At 40.0% G+C, this 22,733-nt stretch overlaps 1 protein-coding gene across 3 annotated transcripts in view; it reads right to left on the reverse strand.

Moving 5' to 3' along the window:
* Window positions 1-22,733, reverse strand: part of NOL10 (nucleolar protein 10) — an 84,344-nt gene that overhangs the window by 24,325 nt on the left and 37,286 nt on the right. For all 3 annotated transcript variants that reach the window (XM_035000579.1, XM_035000580.1, XM_035000581.1), the window contains one exon: window positions 1,887-2,013. In XM_035000579.1, the coding sequence (XP_034856470.1) occupies window positions 1,887-2,013 (127 nt within the window). The remainder of the gene's footprint in view (window positions 1-1,886; window positions 2,014-22,733) is intronic.

The following is a 22,733-nucleotide window of genomic DNA, read 5'->3' on the forward strand; positions in this document are numbered from 1 at the left end:
TGATTTGATTATAAGGTTTCACTTTGGAGTAAAACTGTAAGTATGAGAACCACTAATCTTCACAAACTATGGAGGAAATTTAATCCACTTTAAGCAGTGTCACCCTTTTTTATTTTACATGTCATTAAGCACAAAAATGATGAAAAAGTCTTTGTGAACTATGAAAGACTGGCAAAGAAGGATTCTTTATGCTCGTGGTTCTCAGGTTTTTGGATTCTGTGAACCAGTTCAAATTGAAGAATAATCCCGGCATCAACAGTGACTTGCCAACTTTATACCATCAGGGAGGAACAGCGGTTGTGGTGGTGGGCGGGGGGGGAATTATCTCCCATAATTTCCAAACACAAAGCATGCTATTACAATAATGTAAGAAGGGCATGTTCTTTCCGTTATTCTCATTTTACAGATGAGAAAACCAAGGCTCAATGAGGTTCAGTAAACTGGCCAAGCCACACAGATACTAAGCAGAAGATGTGGGACGCGCACCCGTCCGTCTCCCTCTGATGCCCACGGTGTTAGCCACGGTACGCTCCGTCCAACATTCCAGCACAAGTAACATTCCATGAAACATGTTTCGGGAAATACCATGCTTTATAACTGCCTTCCTCACCCGAAATGAACACAGTGAAAGAGACTAAACAAGCACCCAAAATGAACACAACACAGTATTTTTAACAACTTTGCAAAATAGCAATGACTTTTTCCGTCTGATTTAAGAATGGAGGTGAGTATGACACAGCATAGTGTACAAGTTACACTGGAGCTATTCAGGAAGGCACATCAGGAGGAAGATCCTACTGTACCATATTTTATCCCAGCATCATTTTTAAAAGGCTGACTACAAGCCTCTTCTCTTTAAACATTAAAATGTAAAGAGTTGTTTTGGTGGTAAGTGGTAGAAAATGAATTCTGCCTAGATTAATTGTGCTATGAAATAAAGTTCAGAAACCTCTCAGTTTATTTATGACATGATTCTATTTTCTTGTAACACTTAACTGCCGCTGTACATCTGTCTGCCCCACAGACAACTGAGTTGCCTAGACTCGTGGAGAAGGGGTCCTCGAGGTTTGCCCACTCTCCATCATTTTCTGTGCAGCCTTTCTCCAATGACAGAACTAGATCAGCAAAATCTGCCCTCCTTATCCTATGAAGTAGGACCTGTCACCTGAGACACACGCACTCTTCCGACGGGTTGGTGTGGCTGAGGTGAAGCGCATACGCTCTAGGTGTAAACCCCAACCCTCGTGTTCATGACTGAAGCCTTTGGCAAGTTAGTTTCACCTTCTAGTGCCTCTGTCTCTTATCTATAAAATGGCATCATAACCATATCCACTCCATGGAGTGGGGAGGATTAAGAGTTGTATGTAAACATTCAGAATATTACCTGCACATGATAAGCCCCACAATGTTGGCTGCTGGTAAAAGGCATTTCTTGGTCTGTGACCTTTAAGCCGAAAGTAACTATAAGGTTCTACATATCTGAGGATTCAATCGGGTTCCCAAGTTTTGGATGGGGTCTTCTACAAGCAAACTTAAAAGGGAGCCAGAAGCATTTATGTGCAGTCTCTGAGATATTTTCAAAACCTTATACTCAAAATAGTACTTGAAGAAAATCACCACTTTCTTGACATTTTTTCTATACATAGCTAGTATGCTAAAGAAAATTATTCCTCATTTAAAATACAAAAAAGCTTCAGTAGGTTGAGTTTATCTCAACCTTTCTCTCAGCAGAGATTACAAACTTGACAATATACATAGCAAGTTTAATATCTGATTTGGCAGAAAGAGAAGATTTCGAAAATCAGATAAATGTGACTCTACTACCTCTTACATTCAAAACTTAACCCCCAAATAATTTTTTAAAAATTTTATCATAATTTTTTTACCTAAATTTTCAAGGTCTTTCTTGGTGACAAATTTGTAATCATCGTAAACCGTGCTTTCAGGATTCTCTTCTAATTCTTCTGTCAAGTTGTCCAGGAACGAACACCACCTGGGAGCAGGACCCAAAACCTACCGGTGTTGATCAAAAGGTTAGCACATGCACATTCTCACCACGTCAACTAAGAGCTATTTTACACCAGATTTTCTTAAATAAAATTTAAAAATCCTTGTTCCTATCAGAAGTATTGAAAAATAACTGCAATATGCATAATCAACAAGTATATAATGGAAGAAAATAAAGTAGGAAAAATTTAGGCCTGTAAAGGAAAAATCTGTCTGGGATGTAAAGATATTAATGAATATTTTTATATTAGCACTATCAAAATACAAAATATTTTAATTCAGGTCCTTAAAATAACATCCATTTGTCTATCACCTCTTTTATTCAAAAGATTACTAAAATCTACAAAGCATATTTAGTATAAAAGATTTTTTTTAAGTTTGCCGTTTTCAAACGGAAGTCTAAAATGAGAATTACCCTCTTTTAAGGGGTTCTCAACTAATTACTTGATAATTATATTTGTTCTTGTGTGGTCCACTTCATTTAATTCATTAAAAATTAAAATTCTGTATATAGAATCCTTCGGACTTAACCTAAAAGGGCGCCAAGACCCACAAGTTAGGGAGAAATAAAAGTTGAACAGAATTTATAACTACTAAAATAGTAATAGTTCATTCTGTAATCCTACTTCCATAAAATACCGTGACTGCTTTTTACTTTTTTGCTGTCCATACACATCTCTCCCAGCACGATGCCTCACCCCCCAAGGTCAAAGCTTACCCCAAAGGAAGCAACGCTGCTTAGCGGGAAGGCCATGCGGCTGAAAGCTTCCCTGAACTGCAGGCTTTCACAAGGAACAACCCCGGGCTCTGACAAAATGGAACTTCCCATGACTACTGCCCTGTCTATTGTGATAGTAATCAATCAAACAGGAGAAAAACAAAAGTCATAATGGAAATGATTAAATCTAGCTTAAACTTTCTGGGGAAGGAAAGGTGGGAGGAAGAGAGTTGTAACAAAGAAAAACAGTGCCTGATACCATCTCCAATCAGAAACAGGTAAATGTCAGACATGGCCATACGAATGCAGTATTACTGTGCCTGACTAGAAAGGGTGATCCCCGCCCCCGCCAAAGGCTATGGCACTTGCAAACATGAAAAACCATGCTTAATTAGCATAAAAGGAGTCCTAGCAGGAAGCTGCATATTAGCAATCATCTATGCAATTTTTTTAAAGTAAAGGTTTTGATGCACCAAGTGGTTTGACTAACCATGAAAGACAAACCTTAAAGAAATGCAAAGCATTAAAAAAAATTCAATGTAGAATACTTTTTAAAGAAACTGCTATGATTTAAGCAATTTTAGGAAAGTAGCCTGACGTCAACAAATACTAATAAATGCTACTACATCTAAAGCACTGCACGAAACCAAAGTCCCTGACCATGATCTCCCTGAAGGAGTTTAAAATCTCACTGGGACAAGAAATCTAGCAGAGCACACGCACACACCCACTCAGCCGTGCACATCAAGAGACGGAGACTGCACGGAGTCCTTGGGGAAGACGGGCGAGGCCAGGAACAAACAGCAGGGACACCGAAAATCACATACGGAGGGACTTCGGGTTGGAGTGAACTCATGAGTCAATGGGGAAAACCACAGAGAGTGACAGCTCGGGCACTCACAACTTCCCCTCAGTCATAAAGCAAACGCAAAGCTCCGCCACATGCTGGAGTAGGACCTGAGACAGCAACCTTCTCTTCTTCTAAGCAGAATGTAAGTACACTGTGGTCATCTTTCTGGAATATAATATCCAAGAGACTGTCCTCGTGGGAGGGTAGGAACCTCATCTGTTCTAAATGCCGAATCTCCAGTACCTAGAACATCACCTGCCAAGTACTGTGCTTTCAGTACATTTCACAAATACCTCTACTGGTACATGATGTATGCATGCATTCAGGAATTCCAGCACGCACAGTACTAAGACTTAAGGGGTCCTGTCTGGCAAAAGTATTTTTGAAATTGCTTAATTTTCCTTATTCAGATAAAAACACTCAAATACCTCACCATAAAACTGCTGGATATGAGAGCACTTTTTGGTGAAAGTCAGACCATTCTGCCCCCAGGCAAGGGGGCAATGGTGACCAAAAGACCTCATAATAAGAGAGTTTCACTTTTAAAAGCCTTCAATTAGTGATAAACCACGGGCCTCAAAGACAGTAAGAAGATTATACTATGTTTAATGACTTTTCTTGGGGGGATGATGAGAAGGAATATCAAAATATCAGGCCAGATGTGAGCTGACTTTCACAAAAGTCCTTTTTTATAATGTTCCACAACATTCATCTTGATTAGTTAACTGGATTCTAATGGAATTGTTTTAAACTGCCTCTTGGGGCAGGTCTGGGTATGGTAAATAAACTCTGCAATCAAATTCATGGCCATTAAATTTTACAGGAGGAAATATTTCCATCAAAAACAAAATGAAATCTAGTGGGTTGATTTTATTAATCACATTTCCCTAGTTCCTCTTCAGGGAGAAAAAAAAAAAAAGGAACATCAGAACAACCATAACAAAGTTGAAATTACTGATTTAACGGGCATTAAACTGCAGGTTTTATCTACATTCCAGCTTTCCTCAAAGGGCTACCATTAGGTTGCAAAAGCAGTGGTCAGCTTAACCAATAAGGAGGGCACAACCCCATGCACAGCTTTCTGAGGTACCTATAATGACCACAACATTAATTAATGTGTAAAAAGTCCTTGTTGTACTCACTCATAAAATATGTTAAACCTTCAATTAGTCCTTAAAAATATGTTAATTTACTTCCTAAATTTCAGGCTTTACAACTTGAAGAAAACTTCCTTTCTAACCACTGGAATACTCTTACTATATCAAAAGCTTCTAGGTTTTCTGTACTGTCATTATATTGCTATTTCTGTACTTTACTTCAGCCACAACTGAGTATTGTTCCTTTATCTACATTTTTATGTACCTTAAAGAGGTTTTTTTGTTTCAGAAAAGTAGTGGAGATTGTTCTATTTTAAACTTCTATTATCTATTAATGAACTTCTACTTCTGATTTATAAGAATTTCCTAAAGTCACGGGTCAGCACAGCAGCGAACTGGAAACTGATTCAACCAACTGCTACGAAGGGTTCCTGCGGGCCCCTCAGCAACTTCAATGACCATCGTACCAACCTATCTAGCCGGAAATACGTGGTCCTCCCAAATGGGAAAGAATCCTTCTCACATTGTCCGGGGAAGGCCTCAACTCCAGTGCAGCCAAGTATCTGCTTGCTCTAATCCATCTGAGCAGAAGAACCGATTTTAAAGTACATGAAAATACATGCTATGTGCCTGAGATCATCTGCCTCTGTGGTTACAAACTACCTTAACGCTGCCCAGGCTTACTTTTAAGACCCAAAGTTCTCGTATATTCCGGTAGTGGACAGAAATGACAGAGGGGGGAGAAAATTCTTCTGGAGTCCACAGAAGGTAGCCCTCCCACCACTCGACTTTTGAAACTTCCACTTAGCCAGAGCCAAGACTGAGGATTTACTAAAGGGATGGTTTTTAACAGATCAAGGATAGTTAAAATAGCAACAACGATGTATTATTCGTATTATTAGAGACAAAGAACCAAACCACTAAGTCGGTATAAATGTCATCATTTCTTCCATTACTTATAATGCTACTGAACACAACCAAATAATCTCATTATCTTCCTACCATTAATATAAGAAAATAACCGATAACATAAAACAGCAATTAAAATTATCATCTTTTTTGTTTACTTCAAGTTTTTATTTAAATTCCAACTAGCTAAGAGTGTAATATTAGTTTCAGGTATACAATATAGTAATTCAACACTTCCATACATCCCCCCGTGCTCATCACAACAAGCACAAGGGTGCTTACTCCTTAATCCCCGTCCCCCATCTAGCCCATCTGCCCCTAACCATCAGTTTGTTCTCTGTAGAGTTAAGAGTGTTTCTTGGTTTGCCTCTTTCCCCCGCCCCATGTTCACCTGTTTTGTTTCTTAAATTTCACAGATGCGTGAAATCTTACGGTATTTGTCTTTTTTCTGACTGACATTTTGCTTCCCATAATACACTCTAGCTCATCCACGTTGTTGCAAATGGCAAGATGCATTCTTTTTGATGGCTAAGTAATAATATCCCATTGTAAATATATATACTCCACACCTTCTTTACCAATTCATCATCAGTCAATAGACACTTGAACTGTTTCCATAATTTGGCTATTGTTGGTAATGCTGCTATAAACATCAGGGTACACGTACCCCTTTGGATCCCGACATTTGTATCTTTGGGGTAAATACCCAGTAGTGCAATTGCTGGATCGTATGGTAGCTCTATTTTCAACTTTTTGAGGAACCTCCATACTGTTCTCCGGAGTGACTGCACCAGCTTGCATTCCCACCAGTGTGTAAGAGAGTTCCCCTTTCTCCTCATCCTTGCCAACACCTGTTGTTTTCTGTGTTGTTAATTTTAGCCATTCTGACAGGTGTGAGGTACTATCTCATTGTAGTTTTGATTTGTATTTCCCTGAAATTATTATCTTCAATTTTTAATGACTTAAAAAAACTTTAGTAACTAAGAAAATTCTTAATTACTCCATTTGGTAGAGCTCTATCAACAGACAGTAAATAACTTTGAACTAAAATGGGCTTATAAGCTGGGAAACTTCAACTGTTATTAGCACACAAAAAAGTATATAATGTATCCAAGTACAAACAGTTGACTTTTAAAAATATTCTCTTACAAAATTTTCAGAATGCGTTGCAGCAGAGTGTGCAGTAGGGTATCTCTTAGTGATAACTGGAGAAAGAACCATCACAGTGTGAGACAGCATATCATCACATGGAAAAATGACAAGTCTATTCCGTTAAGTTCAAGGAGTAAAACTAGCTCCATTAAATGTCAGGAGGTAGATATTAATTCAATTTTCATTCATCAAGTACTTACTGAGTGCCAGGCTTATTGTGTTCCACTTTATAAAAACAAGTAGCAAAATGAAACCCAACAGGAAAAAAGTTTCACATATAATGATACTTCTGTGGATGGACTAGACAATTCTTAACTTCCTCAGCTTCATTCATTCATTCAAAAGGTTAACTGAGCATTTATCAAAAGCTAAGTGCCAAACGTCAAATATATGTAAAACAAGTTTGCAAAGCAAGGAAGTACAATATAAATATGATTAGTGTCACAGCAGAGAGATTTTAAAATGGTGCCGGGCAGCCAAAACAGCTTTTAAGGAGACATCGGCGCTAGGCCTTGAAAAATCCGAAGAGGTTATCATTATGTATTCAGTAAAAATTGCCATACTAAATGTTTAGAATTCAATGCTAGCAAAATTAATGTATATTTTACTCATTATTAATTATACAGGAGATGCTTGGTTAGAAGAATTATCAATTTACCTTTTGGTGATCTTATACTCCTTTAATCCTTGAAACTCAATTTAAACTCGACATTCTAATGACACCACTGAATAGATAAGAACTACACTTACAAGCAATAATGGACACCGTGAATATAAAATAATTTTACTATCTAGCAACCAAGTAAATTATCTATTATTCTGTTACAGAACTGTTTCCAGGACATTCTAAAGTAGATTTAAATATCTGCTTCTGGAACTAGAGCAATAATAAAAACAGTATCAAGAGCAGCAAAAATAATCACTGCAGTAGCAAACCAAACTCTAAGAGGTAGGGAGGGAGTTTCATCCCCCTGAAGAATTTTGTCACATCTAATCAGAAATCTGTTATTCTTACTATGAGGCCATAATTATCAGAAACTACTGGGCCCAGAAAGAACTTCAAATTCAAATTTTTTATGCCTTTTATAAAGGTAATATAGTATGCACATTGCATAAAATCTTCGGTGAGGTCTGGGTCAGTGGTCCATATTCAAACATGTTATTATCTCAGCACCAAAATCCTACACATATTCACACCAGTGATTTGAGATAAATAAAGACGGAAAAGAGCTTCATCATCACATGGCAGGTTTGAGTCTCAATGAAGCAAGCTAAGTCAGGCTTTCCCACCAATGAATTATTAAAAAAAATGTCAGGGCTTTTTGGATTTCAGAATTGGCAGACCAGAGACAATGAAGGTATGTTATACTGTAAACATCACTGACCACTATTATGATTATTAATTTTTCTCATTGCATAGCCTGTATCTCTAGTGGCAGAATGGGATTTTGCCAACTAAGACCAACTGTTCAATACATACATCCAAAGGAAAATTTCCTTTCAAACTCTTCCTCCCTTACTGGTTGAAAGGCACCACGAGCACCAGCATGTACTTTCAAATTCTGACAGCTGGGGCTTAATAATAACCGATCACAAGCCTGAAACAAGAGAGGCAGCTGGGTGAGCTGAGGGAGTGGCCATGCACTTAGGCGTGTAATTGCATCTGCAACATGATGAGCTGCATAATTGCACACCCAAGTTCACATGCATTTGTGTGAGTAATTGTGAGTCATTTAAAGGTACTCCTAGTGCTTTGTTCTCTCATTCCTAAAAATCAGATTAGCAAACGAGCAATTTAATTTCACCATTTTAAAAGGTTTATTTCAAAAAAGAGAGAAATTATTATCGGCCATGATTTCAATTTGAATTTGGTTTTTGAAAAAGCAGTTTAGACACTGAAATGAAATGAGAAGAAACTAAGGCCAAGCGGACAAAATGCTATTGCCACTGTCTCACTAGCAGCCAATCAAACCAACAGTTAATCTTTGTGAGGCTCTGGGAGCACAAATAAGCGTAAGATGAAATACCTGTACTCAAGGGCTGGGGGAGACAGGACACCCCAAGCAAACATCTAAATATAAAATTAAACCTGACAGTAACAACCACAGAGATTTCAGTGTAATAACAGCACACTATATGTTTTTATGTCCTTCCTCTCTCAAGCCTACTCAAAATTCACAGTCCATCAATATAAAAGGTATTAACTTTCAAGGACAAAAAGAACAAAAGAAGAAAATGCCTCCGTTGAGGGATTTAACATGGTGCACGTCAGGGGCCTAGAGAGTAGGTAACAGAAAAAGGAAAGCAGATTCTTCCCTGGAGCCCTCAAGACCCAGGACTTCTGGGCTCCATTCATCTGGGAAACCGGGTCTGAATGGAGGGGAGGTGATAAAGACGATGAATATCTAAGTTCCCACCACCGCTTAGGAGACCAGAGGATAACTCTCTGGAGAAAGTGAACAGGACAAGAGACAGGATACCTGTCACAGGTGACTTGCACTGTGGGGCAGAAATTAGCTCACCGAATGGCGGTCTGCATGTCCAGAAGCGGGACCCCACCCACCACACCCCCTTCCTTCTCTCATCTTCCAGAATACCAAAAGCCACGGATGTATTGCTGTGCTTCCACTCCGGCCAGACTAAAACCCCAGTGTTCCCATAAGGAAGTGGGGGGTTCTTCTCTGCAGGAAATGAAAGATCCCCCGAAGGCAGATGCTGGTCTCGGAGAATCCCCCAACAGGCACTAGCTGAACAGTCAGCGTGAAAACTACCAGAGACAAGACCACCGCATACAGAGAACTTCCAGCTGGCATCTTAGTGCCTCATTCTTAAATAAGAATAGAAGGCCAAAGATGACCATTCAGTTATTCAACAAACAGTTACTGTCAGACGTGGATATAGCAGTGAATACAACAAACAAGGATCTCTACCTTTAAAAAGCTTACATTCCAGAAAGGAAAACAATACAGGAAAGACAGAATTTATAAAAGTCTTACAACTCAACAATAAAAGGTAAGTACTCTAATTTAAAACTTGGCAAAGGATTTGAAAAATTTCCCCAAAGATATAAAAATGGCCAACAAGCATATGAAAAAGATGTTCCACATCATCAGTCACTAGGAAATGCTAATCTAAACCAAAATAAGGTATCACATCACACTCACTTGAATGACTATACTCAGAAAAATGGAAAGCAACAAGTAATGCCGAGAACGTGGAGAAATTGGAACCCTCATCTATTGCTGGTGGGAAAGTAAAATGGGGCAGCCACTGGGAAAAACAGCTTGGCACTTCTTCAAAGAGTTAAGCATAGAGTTGTCATACGATCCAGCAATTCTAATCCTAAGTATATATATACCCAAGAGAACTGAAAACACATGTCCACACAAAATATTTATAGCAGCATTATCTATAATAGCAGCAATATTTATTTCAAAAGTGAAAGCAATCCCAACGTACATCAACTGATGGATGAATGAACAAAATGTGGTCTAATCGTACAAGGAAATGTCATTCAGCAACAAAAAGGAATGAAGTACCGATTCATAACATAACACAGATGAACCCTGAAGACATTAAGTAAAAAAGCCAAACAGAAAAGGCCACATATTATACAACTCCATTTTTGTGAAATGTCCAGAATAGGCAAAACCAGAGAAACAGAAGTAGGTTAGCAACTGCCAGGGGGTGGGGATGGGGGAATGAGAGGTTGGGGAGTGACTAGTATGGGGCTTCCTTTTGGTGTGATATAAAGTGAAATTAGATAATGGTGTTTACTACACAAAACTCTGTCAGACGTGGATACAGCAGTGAATACAACAAACAAGGATCTCTATACTGAACTGTATACTTTAAAAGGGTTATAACTTTATGGCTTGTGAATTATATCTCGAAAAAGCTGTTATTTTAAAAAATCTAATGAAGGATCACCCATTGCATTAGGTTATTATGCCTCTTTAGTTTCCTTTAATCTAGAAGAGTTCCCCTGCCTTTCAGGATGTTTATACTTTCTGAGTTCAGGCCAGCTGATTTGCAGAGGTCTTGACATCTTACAGGCTGTTTCTCAGAATTAGATTCAGTTAAACATTTCTAACAAGAATGCACAGGTGATGTGTGCCAAAACATTTTTTTTTTTTAAAGATTTTATTTATTTATTTGACGGAGAGAGCACAAATAGAGCGGCAGGCAGAGGGAGAGGGAGAAGCAGACTCCCTGCTGAGCAGGGACCCCCGACGCGGGGCTTGATCCCAGGACCCTGGGATCATGACCTGAGCCGAAGGCAGACGCTTAACCATCTGAGCCACCCAGGTGCCCCAATTTTTTTTTTTTTTAAGAGACAGAAAGAGGAGGGGGTGGAGAGGGACAGAGGGAGAGAGAGAGAATCTCAGGCAGTCTCCACTCCTGCAGCATGGAGCCCAACATGGGGCTTGATCTCAAAGCTCTGAGATCACGACCTGAACCAAAATCAAGAGTCAGACGCTTAACCGACTTAACCCACCCAGGCGCCCCCAAAACAACTCTTACTGCTGTTTCTACATCAAGCATTTGGCTTTGCATGATTGATATTTGTAATGTCATGTATTTATAGTATTTATTTTCATGTATTTTTCACTTCTTTTTTCTTTGATTTTTGGATTTGGGGTATAAAATGAGTTTCCAGGAAAGAGGGCCCAATAAGGGTTTGTCTGGGGACCATATTCCAGGAGCCAACGAGGCTACACTGGGCTACGGAAGGAGAGACCAGAAAGATGCAAGGAATACTTATCACACTCCCTCGCCCTCCTCCCCAGCCACAGAAATAAGTTGGAGAGATGAGTAAAACTGAAGATGGGGACATGCTTCAGTTATTTTCACAAGGAACTGATATCGTGAAATTACCCTTTGCCAAACTTAGGCAAAAAGACCATGCCTACAGATAGACTATCCTGTCTCCTAATTTTACCAAATAAAAAGACATACAAAAGCATTCCACTCCTTTTCTTTTTTTAAATGAGTAGTATTTATTTGAAGTGCCAGAATGTCAAGAAAGCTTCTGAGACACCAAAGCGACGAGTTTTTAAAAACCAGACACATATATATCCCCTGGAAGTGTACTGACTTTGAGCTTGGTGGCATTTAGAACATGTAAGCTTAGTGAAAACCAAATCTTTCTGCTAAATTTAAGAACAGAATTACACTCAAATGTACCATTGCAATCGAAGAGAGCAAAAATTTTATTCTAAACCATGAAATTCTTTCATAAAACAAATCTCTTAAATTTCTCTCTTAAGCATTCTAAATTGCATTATATTTAATCTCAGCAATTCTAATTTAAGGTGGAAAGAAAAGCTTTACATTTCTTTCTCCTTTTCATGAAATGACAAGCGATGCCCTAAATTCTCAAGAGAAAGGAAAGAATATCTTAATATGGTCCCTGACTTCTTCAAAGTCCACTGCTAGTTACACAGGAGCACCTGCTCCTTCTAGGGGCCCCCCGCTGCGTCTGACCCGGACAGCCTGGTCTTGCACCCACGTCACCATTTTATGTTCACGGTCATGCTACACTTGAAATCCCAGGTCGGCTTCCTAGAGCTCACATCCAGAGTCTGCAGTGACAGTGAGTGCAAGCAGTGTCAACGTCAGCCTCGATGTCCTGCACTTCCCACCTCTTCCTCTCCCAATTTCCTTACCACGCTAAAAATGTTCAACCTTGACAGCTCCGTCTGCGCGCGCACACACACACATACACACGTGCCCCATGGGTGCTGAAGGCACGAGGCCAATTTTACCATATGAGAATGTATTTATCTTTTGGGTCCCACACCTGGCTGATGAGCACTCTCCCAGACCTTGTTTTGTCACTTGAGTCCTGCCAAGGGTCACACAGACGGCTGTCGTGTGTTATCCTGGTTACCACATCAGTAGTTTCCTGCTTCCATCCCACTTCCTTGCAGGCAAAAGAATTTATTATTTTTTTCAGCACATTCTTAGGCTTTCCAATTCTTAATTCTGAAGTCTGTGTAAAAACTAACGGCATGTTAATATTTAAAAATAGCCAGCGATGGAAACTTGGCAGAAACAAAGGAAGAGTAAATGTTTTAAAATCATATGTGAGATTAAGAGTCTCAAGAAACAAACTGAGGGTTGCTGGAGTGGAGGGGGGTGGGAGGGATGGGGCGGCTGGGTGATAGACATTGGGGAAGATATGTGCTATGGTGAGTGCTGTGAATTGTGTAAGACTGATGAATCACAGACCTGTACCTCTGAAACAAGTAATACATTATCTGTTACTAAAAATAAATAAATAAAATAAAATGATATGTGCAATTTTCCTCAAGGTTATACACCTCAACAGTGCTATTCCAAGAGGATCAAAAAATATTTTGCCACCATTTAGCAATTACTGTTTATCTACAAGTGCCATACACAGAACTAGGAAATCCTGAGGAAGACATTTCCAATTCAAGCAAAATGAGATTCCCCGTATATCCCTCAAAAAAGCTGAAGGAGAACATTATACCGGCAGAGCAAAGAAGAGTGAAGGAACCCAATATAGACTCATAATTGAGTAACATGTGACCAAGCATTAAGTATTTAAGTAACTTTCTACAATCCTACGTAGAAAGTTTATTTTGGAGTTTAAGTATGTGTATTTCCCACCAAGATGAAGAACAGGAGTCCCATACAACACATGACAATATTAAAGGTCCTATCAAGATCTATGCTATGGTGGGAGGGTGTGTACAGAGCGTTAATCTTAGTGAAGTCAGGACAGATTCTAAAAACTTCATGTAAAACCTAACTATGTGCAAAAAGAAGAGAGCTTTATAAGAAAAACCCTATACATAATGAAATCTTTAAACTCAGAATGAAAGGAAAGCTCTGTGGTTTGGTAGCAGGGAGTGAGGAGAGGTAAAATAGGACCTTGTGTTTTTTGTCTTTGTGGGCTTGACTACATAGTCTGTGTTGGCTAGTTTTTAGTCTGAGTATTTTGGAGGGACTGGGTCATTAAACAAATACTCAGTAGGCATTTTTCATGTGCCTGCCTTAAAGCCTGAGTTATCAAAGACATTTTCAGACATGGGCATTGCCACTTCTGAGCTTACTGTTACGTAAAGGAACACAGTACAGTTGCTAAGGGACTTCTATACAAGATCTTAAAGGAGCACATAAAGGAGTCATTTTTCTGTAGATGGGAGGCTCAGAGGCAGTACTGACGTCTGAGTTGAATTTTGAAGGACTTGTAGGATTTAGCCAGTGAAAAGGTGGAAGGAAGGGTGATGGAATCAGGGAGCTCTTTCTACATGCAGTGAATTGAGAAGACCCTAGGTTTTCCAGGGGCAAGAGATAAACAAAACCAGGGAGGTATTGGGGCTTAAATCTAAACCTTTTGTATCATGCTAAAGTCTTTGCTTTTGATTTTAAGTAGAGTGGCATGCCTTTAAAGGGTTTTATTCAAGGGAATGGGATCAGTCCTTTGTGTATCAGATTATTCAGCTTTTAAAGGGGAGTGGCTTTGGAAACAGGCTAGGACGGCTTGTGATTAATTAGGAAAAGTCATGAGGGCTCCATCTAAGCCAGTGGCAGTGGGTGGTGAAGGAAGAGACAGATAGATATAAGCGATATTAAGGAGGTACATCCTTAAAGCTTGGTGATCCTTGGGAGTAGAGACTAAGGGAGGTAGGGGAACCGAATGGACAGTGGTACCACTCAATGCTAACTTCAGTTTTAGAAAGGTCAAACTGTCTTGAAGTTCTTTCTCCCGTGTGTGTGAATTAAAACTCTGGAGCTTCAGGCTTGAGTACAAGAGGACTTTCTGGGCAGTGAAACTATTCTGTATGATCCATAACGGTGGATACACGTCATACGGTGGATACATGTCATTAGACATTTGTCAAAACCCACAGAATGGACAACACCAAGAGTGAATCCAAACAACTTTGGATAATAATGATGTGTCAGTGTAGGCTTATCCATTGTAACAAACGTACCAGTCTGGTACAAGATGTTGACAACGGAGGACAGTGCATTGTGTGTGAATGTGTGTATGGAGTATGTGGGAACTCTCTGTACTTTCCACTCAATTTGGCTGTGAATTTTAAACTGTTCTAAAAAGTAAAGTCAATTATGAATGAATGATACAACCATGTTGCAGATACACAAGAAAGGCAGCTCTAATCTTTCTTTCAATATGCCTCACCATTGTTTACACATGATTTGTTTCCAACCAAGAATAATGTTCTGTTCTTCAAGCAGGTCAATACACAGCCTAAAGATATGAGCCAATGTGAAGATCAAATATTCATTTCCATTTAACAATTTTTAACCACCACCTTCAGGAGCAATATAAAGTGCTGGCAGTATAAACCAATCCTACCTCTGCTTCCCCCCACAATTGAAAATACTGAAGCAAAGAGATAAGTAGATGGTGGTTCACTCTATTTCTCTCCTCTTTTATGCATATTTGAAATTTTTCCATAATAAAAATTTCAAAACCAAGTGTCAATATTATCTATTCCGTCATGTCAGCATATATTCTGTGAGAGCCTGTTAGCTAGCAAACGCCACAACATAAAGTAAACACACAAAAGTCCTGCCCTTGCAGAGCTCACACACGAGAACACGTATCAGAAGACAGACAAACTTTCTTGGGATTTGAGAACACTGAGTCTAAGTAAGGACTGTGCGAGTCCCAGAACTTTGATTTCTGTATACGTCAAGCCTTTTGAACGAATGTAGCCCCCAATTCTTGCCTATTTGTATAACTTACCTTCTATTTTTAAGGAGAAAACACGCCAAAAACTCAGAGTAGGTAATGGGCATATTAACCAAAGAAACTGCCACATGATTCAAGTGGTCAGGCATACTCAGAAGCTGAAAACAATCCCTGGTTGTGGACACTCGATTCTGTCACCACTACCTACATGACCACACCAACAGGACACGGGAATACTCGATTTACTTCCAACTCCATCTTGTCCAGAAGAAGCACGGGAAAGACATCAAACCAGTAAACATCAAGATGTCCTAACAGCCAGAGAGCTGGGAGACAAGTCTTTTGGTCTATATGTGATTCAAACTGAGTAACTAGCACCTGAATAGGAAGTTGTCATTTATTTTCAAGAAAATGGGGCATGCCAGACAAGTAACCGTTTAAGCAAAACCAAACACCATCTGACATATTAACATAATAAAGCATATGTAACATGTGCATCAAATATTTCCATATGAAAATGACAGGCATCTTACCTAGCCAGAACGAAAATTAACTTCTGAAAATGTGACGGGATGCTCAGAAAGTTGCTTCCTGAGTGTTGCACATGAAGGCTTTCTGTAGGTCTGCCATTCTTATGACCTAATAAGTTGTCATCAGAAATGGAAATGGAGAGGATTTCCATTGTTGGGAAAAATGCCTCACATACTATGTTGCTGCCTGAAAATGTTTAGATTAAAATAGGAAGCGCACATTTCCTCTTGGTAAAGATGCAAACAACTTGTTTGTATTACAACACTTTATTAGCCACGTGACTGTTGCCTTCACTTCCCATTTCAGAGTGATGAACGTATAACTGACAAATTACAAACAGCACGCCATGCCTTCTAAAACAATTTCATGCATAAAATAAAATTCAGTTACAACAGGTTTGCTGTGAGCTTGGGTTGGAAAGGAAACACACACACACACACAGCATCTGCTCTGCATTCTTTTCCTTTTGTTCATCAGGAAAAGGTAATTAAAATACACAGGATTTGGATCCAACTCTTCCACTAACCTGTAAGTGCCTCACATTTTTTTTCTCCATAAGATTAAGTCCTTCACTTTTTATAAGATATCTTATCCTTCTAGATCTTAAAGCCTTATTAGCTTTATCTTTGAAATGCTTTCCTTGGAGAACAAAATTAAGCGTATGTCCCATTTGCATTATTATGAATCAAGACATCTGAAAAATATGCATCTTTGGTCTGAAACCTGAACTCAGTTTACAATGAACTGTGTTTTTTCTTCAAATTTGTCGTTTTCTTCCTTGCAGAAGCTCTGAAAGTTCCATCCTCCTCCCTTTTCCTGTACTCTCAGTCACAGACATTCTCCCCTGCAGTCCGACACCCCACCACCTCCTCTACCTCATGCAGGTGCTTTCCTCCGTGACCTTACTCTTTCCCTACACCCTAAAAACATGCCTTCTCTAGATGTGAATGACGACACAACTCCTGAACTCTCTTCCGAGCTTGCTCCGACCCTCAGCCTGTAAAATATTTCTCAGGGAACATTCCCACATTAAGAGCCCCCAGATCACCCCTTCGCTGGATCTCCTTGTCCTCCATCCCATTCACAGGTGGCGTCACTGCCAACATTCTGCTGGACATTCACCCCTCGGATTTATAGCGGGAGAGAACTCCCGGGTCTCTTTTTCAGAGGCTGCCGCTAAGCCTCTTATACAGAGATCAGGCTCTAAAGTCAAGCAAGTATAACCAAAATTAAATTTGAAAATCCCTTTGGGATAGCCTTCAGGGTGTGAAAGAGCACATTTTCCTCAGTGTCGGAACAGGGCAGAAACACTGGGTGACTTACATCTAGTGGCCTTGTCATGCCAAAAAAAAAAAAAACCCAACTCTTAAAATGATCAGGATTGCACTCAGTGTGGCAACACCATGAGAGATACGAGGGGAAACAGCTTTGGAAGAAAACAACAGATCCAACAGCTCTTTTCTAGTGGCATTCCTCATCTCGACCATGTAACACAAGAACTAATGGACTACTTTCTCTCTTCTCCTAGGAATGACACATATCTAGGACCTTCCTTCATGCAGAGGAGAGAAGGTAACTGATCACATACAGTGGACCCTTCAGGAATTAGGACTGAAGTCTCCTATTGGGAAAGGCTCTCTCCCTTCCCCACCCAGTTCAGTCCAGGACATGTGCCACTGCGTGTAAGGGCCACCACGTAACTGTCACTGTGTGCTCCATCACTCTAGCCCCCAGCACCCTGAAGGACTTCTATTTATACTTATGTAAGCCAGGTGAACTTAATTATGGACTGTGCTATAAATTTAGTCCATGGCCACTAAGATATTCCCAAATGCAAAGAAAATATACCAAAATATTAGCAAGAATGTCTTTGACTAGTGAGACTGATTGGGTTTTTCCATCTTTTTTCTGATATTTAAACATTTTTAAAAATAGCTATAGCTTTTTTTAAAAAGATTTTATTTATTTATTTGAGAGAGAGAGAAAGAGCATGCACACGGGCAGAGGAAGAGGGACAAGCAGACTCCTTGCTGAGTGCAGAGCCCAACACGGGGCTTGATCTCACAACCTTGAGATCAGAACTGAGCCAAAACCAAGAGTCAAGACGCTCAACCAACTGAGCCATCCAGGTGCCCCAGCTATATATTACTTTTATGTTCACACACAAAACCCACTTTTTAACTACTCTCCAAGAGTCTATAATGACACAGGGAAATGTTAATTAACTGGGGGAAAAGCAAGATATGAAACCACATAATATTTCAGATTAAAACAATGGAAAAAATACAGCAGAATGTTAATATGTTTGTCTTTGGGCAGTGGAGGGATGCTGGATTTTTCTCCTGCTTCTCTTTATTTGCCATTTGCTATAAAGAGCATGCTCTGATGATACAATGGAGGGAAATGGACTTCAGTTTTAAAAATCAGATTTCTTATTTTAGCAACCAGATTTCATCACTGCTTTCTCTTTCAATAGTTAACAGCCAAACTAATGGCATTCGACTGCTCTTTCTCAACCTGGCATCTTATGTGATCTGTTACAGACCGGACAATACCAAGTCCTATTTCCGAAATCATTTTCCTAGTTCATACTTACAATTTTACCACAAACTTTTCAGTATATCTCTGTTTTGCTCAAAGTACATTCCTTCCAAAAGCTACATCAAGAGATCTCACATCTGGGAATCTCCATGTGCACATAATGCCAAATATTCTCTGTCACTGGACTCCTTGAATTTTGCTACTGTAAGAAAGTGTAAGAGTCATGATCAGCTGAGCATCCCCAATGTGCCTGGCACATGATACGTGATCGAATAAATACGTCTATTCCTGATGAGAGCATTCTTCTTCCATAGTTCAAGAAACTAAGGCTCAGGCGGGATAAGTAACCCACTCAAGGTCTCAAACTTTGTAAGTGATGAAGCTGGTATTCAAACTCAGGTTAGATTAATTACCAAATCTCAGTTGTCACCACTCTGCAACGTGGACTGAAGAAATGCCTTCGAGATCCAGCTCTGCCCAGCAACCTGTCATCTGACCTTGAACAAATAACTTGATTCCTCAGCTATAAATTAAGGAGCTGGACGAGATGACTTTTAAGTTCCCTTCCTTCTCTACTCTTCTATGCTTCAAAAGCGTCCCCCGTTCCCTCACAGCACACTGAAAATTCCTTTCGCGAGGAAACATAGAGGAGACAATTCAGCAACTGCTTGTCCAGCTTATGTTCTGTCTCGGACATCCTTTGCATGCTAGCAAATTCCCCAGGGGGATAGTTTTCTTCGCATCTGGCACTACCTCCCTAAACCAAGAGAGTATGTTGCTACTGGCATTATGAAACAGGAATTTCTAACAAAATTACTTCTAACAGCTCTCTGCCTAAATGAGCATTCTAGCTGAAAATGTGTCTTGTCACTTTTAGGACTGAACACGGACACTAGTGTATTCAGGGCCATTCACCACACACCAGTTGGCCAGAGAGATCTCACATCTGGGAATCTCCAAATATCAAAGGAGTGGAACCAAAAGGGCTTTCAGTTCTGGCTTTGAACTGAAATGGATCAACTGGACCAATCATGGTCTAGATTCAAACCCACATCTCAGCAGCACGCACAGCACTTCCAGCAACTCCTGCTTAAAAGCACAGGGACGCACAGAGAAAAACGAAGGCATAATTTCCAATCTTTAAAACAGAGGAAAAGCCGACCTTTGCACAAATTTCAAAAAGCGTCCAACAAAAGCTAAATGCCCGTACTTTCATATTTTCCTTTTGTACTCTTCTAGGAAAGAGTTTATCCTCTTAACAGCATCACTATTAAATCTTCTGGACAAGGTATTATTTTATAAATCTGTCAGCACTCCCAAATACAAAGATTGCATCACTCCAAGATGTTCTGATCTGGCTGATTAGAATGTACAGTCAGAGCAGAGGAACTGATCTTTATCCTACCGCATAAAAATCATACTCTGGCACTTACGAGCCACGTTCTCCACTTTTGTGATTCAGTAGTGGTAGCAGAAAAAGGCAAATGCAAAATTCTAATTTGGTATAATAGCTAAAAATTAACACTGCCAACCAGCCATCGTGGAAGCTGACAGTCATTATCTAAGATTCTCCAAATCACAGTCATCACTCTCACACATAATTGTTTTATTAATTTTTCCACACATATTAATTGAATGCCTACAGTGTAACAGGCATTGCTTTAGGTGCTAGAGGTCTAACACTGAAAAAGCCAAAACATGATCCCGAATCCATGTTTTATATTTATAAATTTTATTTTTATATTATTTATATCATGATGAGGAAATACGTAAATTTTTAAGTAGATAAATAAGTGAAGGAAGATACTGTGCTTTCATGGAAAACTATGCATGGTCTGCAACAGGGGCTGGCAAACTTTTTCTTGAAGGGCCAGTACATATTACAGGGTCTGTGGGCCATCGGGTCTCTGTGACAATTATTCAACTCTGCCATTTTAGTCAAAAAGCTGCCAAGGTCAATACAGACATGAATGGGTATGCTGTGTTCTAATAAAATGGTTTATAAAAACAGGTGCTGGTGTTTAGTTTGCCAAACCCCTGATCTACAGCACACCCTTTGAGATGATCGGATTCTGATTTTATGGAATTTATTTTACAATTCTGTAAATGCAGGCAACTGGTAGCAATGCAAAATACTGTCTATGGACATGCACAGGAATTCTGTCCTGCACACGTAACCCTCCATGCCTTTGAAAAAGCCGATTTGTGTCCATTTGCACATGCCCAATTCCACAGAACTTTACTGCATGTAAATATGTGCCTTTTTAGACTTCTTCTTTGATCTGGTATAGCTGTGTCTGGTTCCCTCATTTAATTAACAGGCTAAATAAAAATTTTAACACATTCAGGGCGCCTGGGTGGCTCAGTTGGTTAAGCGTCTGACTCTTGATTTTGGCTCCAGTTATGATTTCAGGGTCGTGAGATCCAGCCCCGTGTCAGGCTCCGTGCTGGACATGGAGCCTGCTTGAGATTCTCTCTCTCCCTCTGTGCCCCACTCCCACCCCTGCTCACACTCTCAACCTAAGATAAATAATTTTAGCACATTTATTTTCTATCTATGTGAGAGTCATGATTTAACCGTTTTCTGAAATTATCCTTTAAGTTTTGGAGGTCTCACCAAGATGCACATTGGATTCACAAGACAGAGCCAGGTAAACTCCACCACCTGAGAAGTGCACCTCACACTAGCTACTGAGGCCCAGCCCAGCTCTCCCCCTGACTCCCAGAGGTGAATGGGCGGGGGTGGGGGGGGTGGGAGGGGGCGGGCAGCAGAACTCTGCTGACTGTTTTTCTAATTTTAACTTTAATTTTCCTGTCTACTAATTTCATGTGTTGGTTTTGGTTCATCTATGTTACTCCCCCTTGGTGGCAGCAATCGTTGGGGATTTGGTTTCATTCTCTATTTGGTGATCTCTGTAAATGGATTAATGGGTTATAGAGATCTATTCTACAACGGGTGAGAGAAAATGGAGACTCTGGATTTCTGGCCTTTTTCTGCTTATAGGGCCTTTTAAATTATGAAAGGAGTTATGTTAAGCAAAGTGATAAGCCTCTGAAAGGTTTTAAGCAGTAGAGTGATATAATCCAATTTATGTTTCTTTTGTTTCTTATTTTTATATTTTATATCACTCTGGTGTTACATGGAAAATAGACTGCAAGAGAACTAACAGAAAAAGAAGAAAGAGCAGTTAAGAGGTAATCCAGATGAAGGGCAGGAGCCACAACACGGGAACATGGCAGGATCTGAACCAAACCAGAAAGAGAGTCAACGGGACAGATGGAGAAGGAGGCATGACGTGGAAGGGGGAAGGGAATGAGGCTGGCTTCTATGCTCTGGGTCTAGGTAACTGGGTGGATGGTGAGTCCTCTGCTGAAACGGGAACATGTGGAAGGTGTGGGGTAAGGGTCGGGAGCTGGGATCGAGAATTCCACTGCGGACCTATCAAATATAATGTGCCTATTAGATCTCCAGGTGGAGAACCCAAATAGGTTAGTGGATACATAACTGTAGCTCAGAGAAGGAAAGACTAGAGACGGAAAGTTGGAAGTTATCAGCATTCAGGTGTCATAGAAAGCCTATGGACAGACAAGCTCCTGAGGGAAAGAATATAAATAAAAGCAACAAGGACTAACATTTGAAGGTCAAGAGGAGAGAGGTGAGGCTCAAGCCCTGGACCACACACAGAAGGAGCAACCAAAGAAGGCTGAGAAGGGCCAGCTGGACATTAGGAGGAAAACCCAAGAGAATATGGTGTTCTAGAAGCGTTTCAAAGAGGTCTGGTTGGCTGTGTCATGTGCTATTTAGAGATAAAGTTAAGTGATCTGTATGTGAGATCCATGTCAAGGAAGCAAGGGCACTTGATCGTTCGTACAGCTGACTCTCCAGAAAAGCAGCACTTTCTTGGTTGACCAAAATTCTCTCTGCTGTCTGCTTTGTTTCTAGAGATTATAAATTATGGAACAAATCCGTCATTCACCATTTTGCCCCCAGGTATATGCTGTGATTATGAGACAGAAAGGAGACCAAGTCTTTAACCCTAAACTTTAAGATTAAAACAGGGAAGGTAACATCTACATAGAAAGGAGACCTAAAATATCTATATAAAATGGAGAGTGATAATTGGGGCCTGATCCCCCAATGATATTCCTCTGTCACTGCACCTGGTCCTCTCCTCCACAGCACTTAGCTACACACTTGTTTACCACCACCCTCCCCTAGATTGTGAACTCACA

The sequence above is a fragment of the Mirounga leonina genome, unplaced genomic scaffold, assembly GCF_011800145.1.
Source record: "Mirounga leonina isolate KUSES-001 unplaced genomic scaffold, KU_Mleo_1.0 Mir_125, whole genome shotgun sequence".
Taxonomy (NCBI): domain Eukaryota; kingdom Metazoa; phylum Chordata; class Mammalia; order Carnivora; family Phocidae; genus Mirounga; species Mirounga leonina.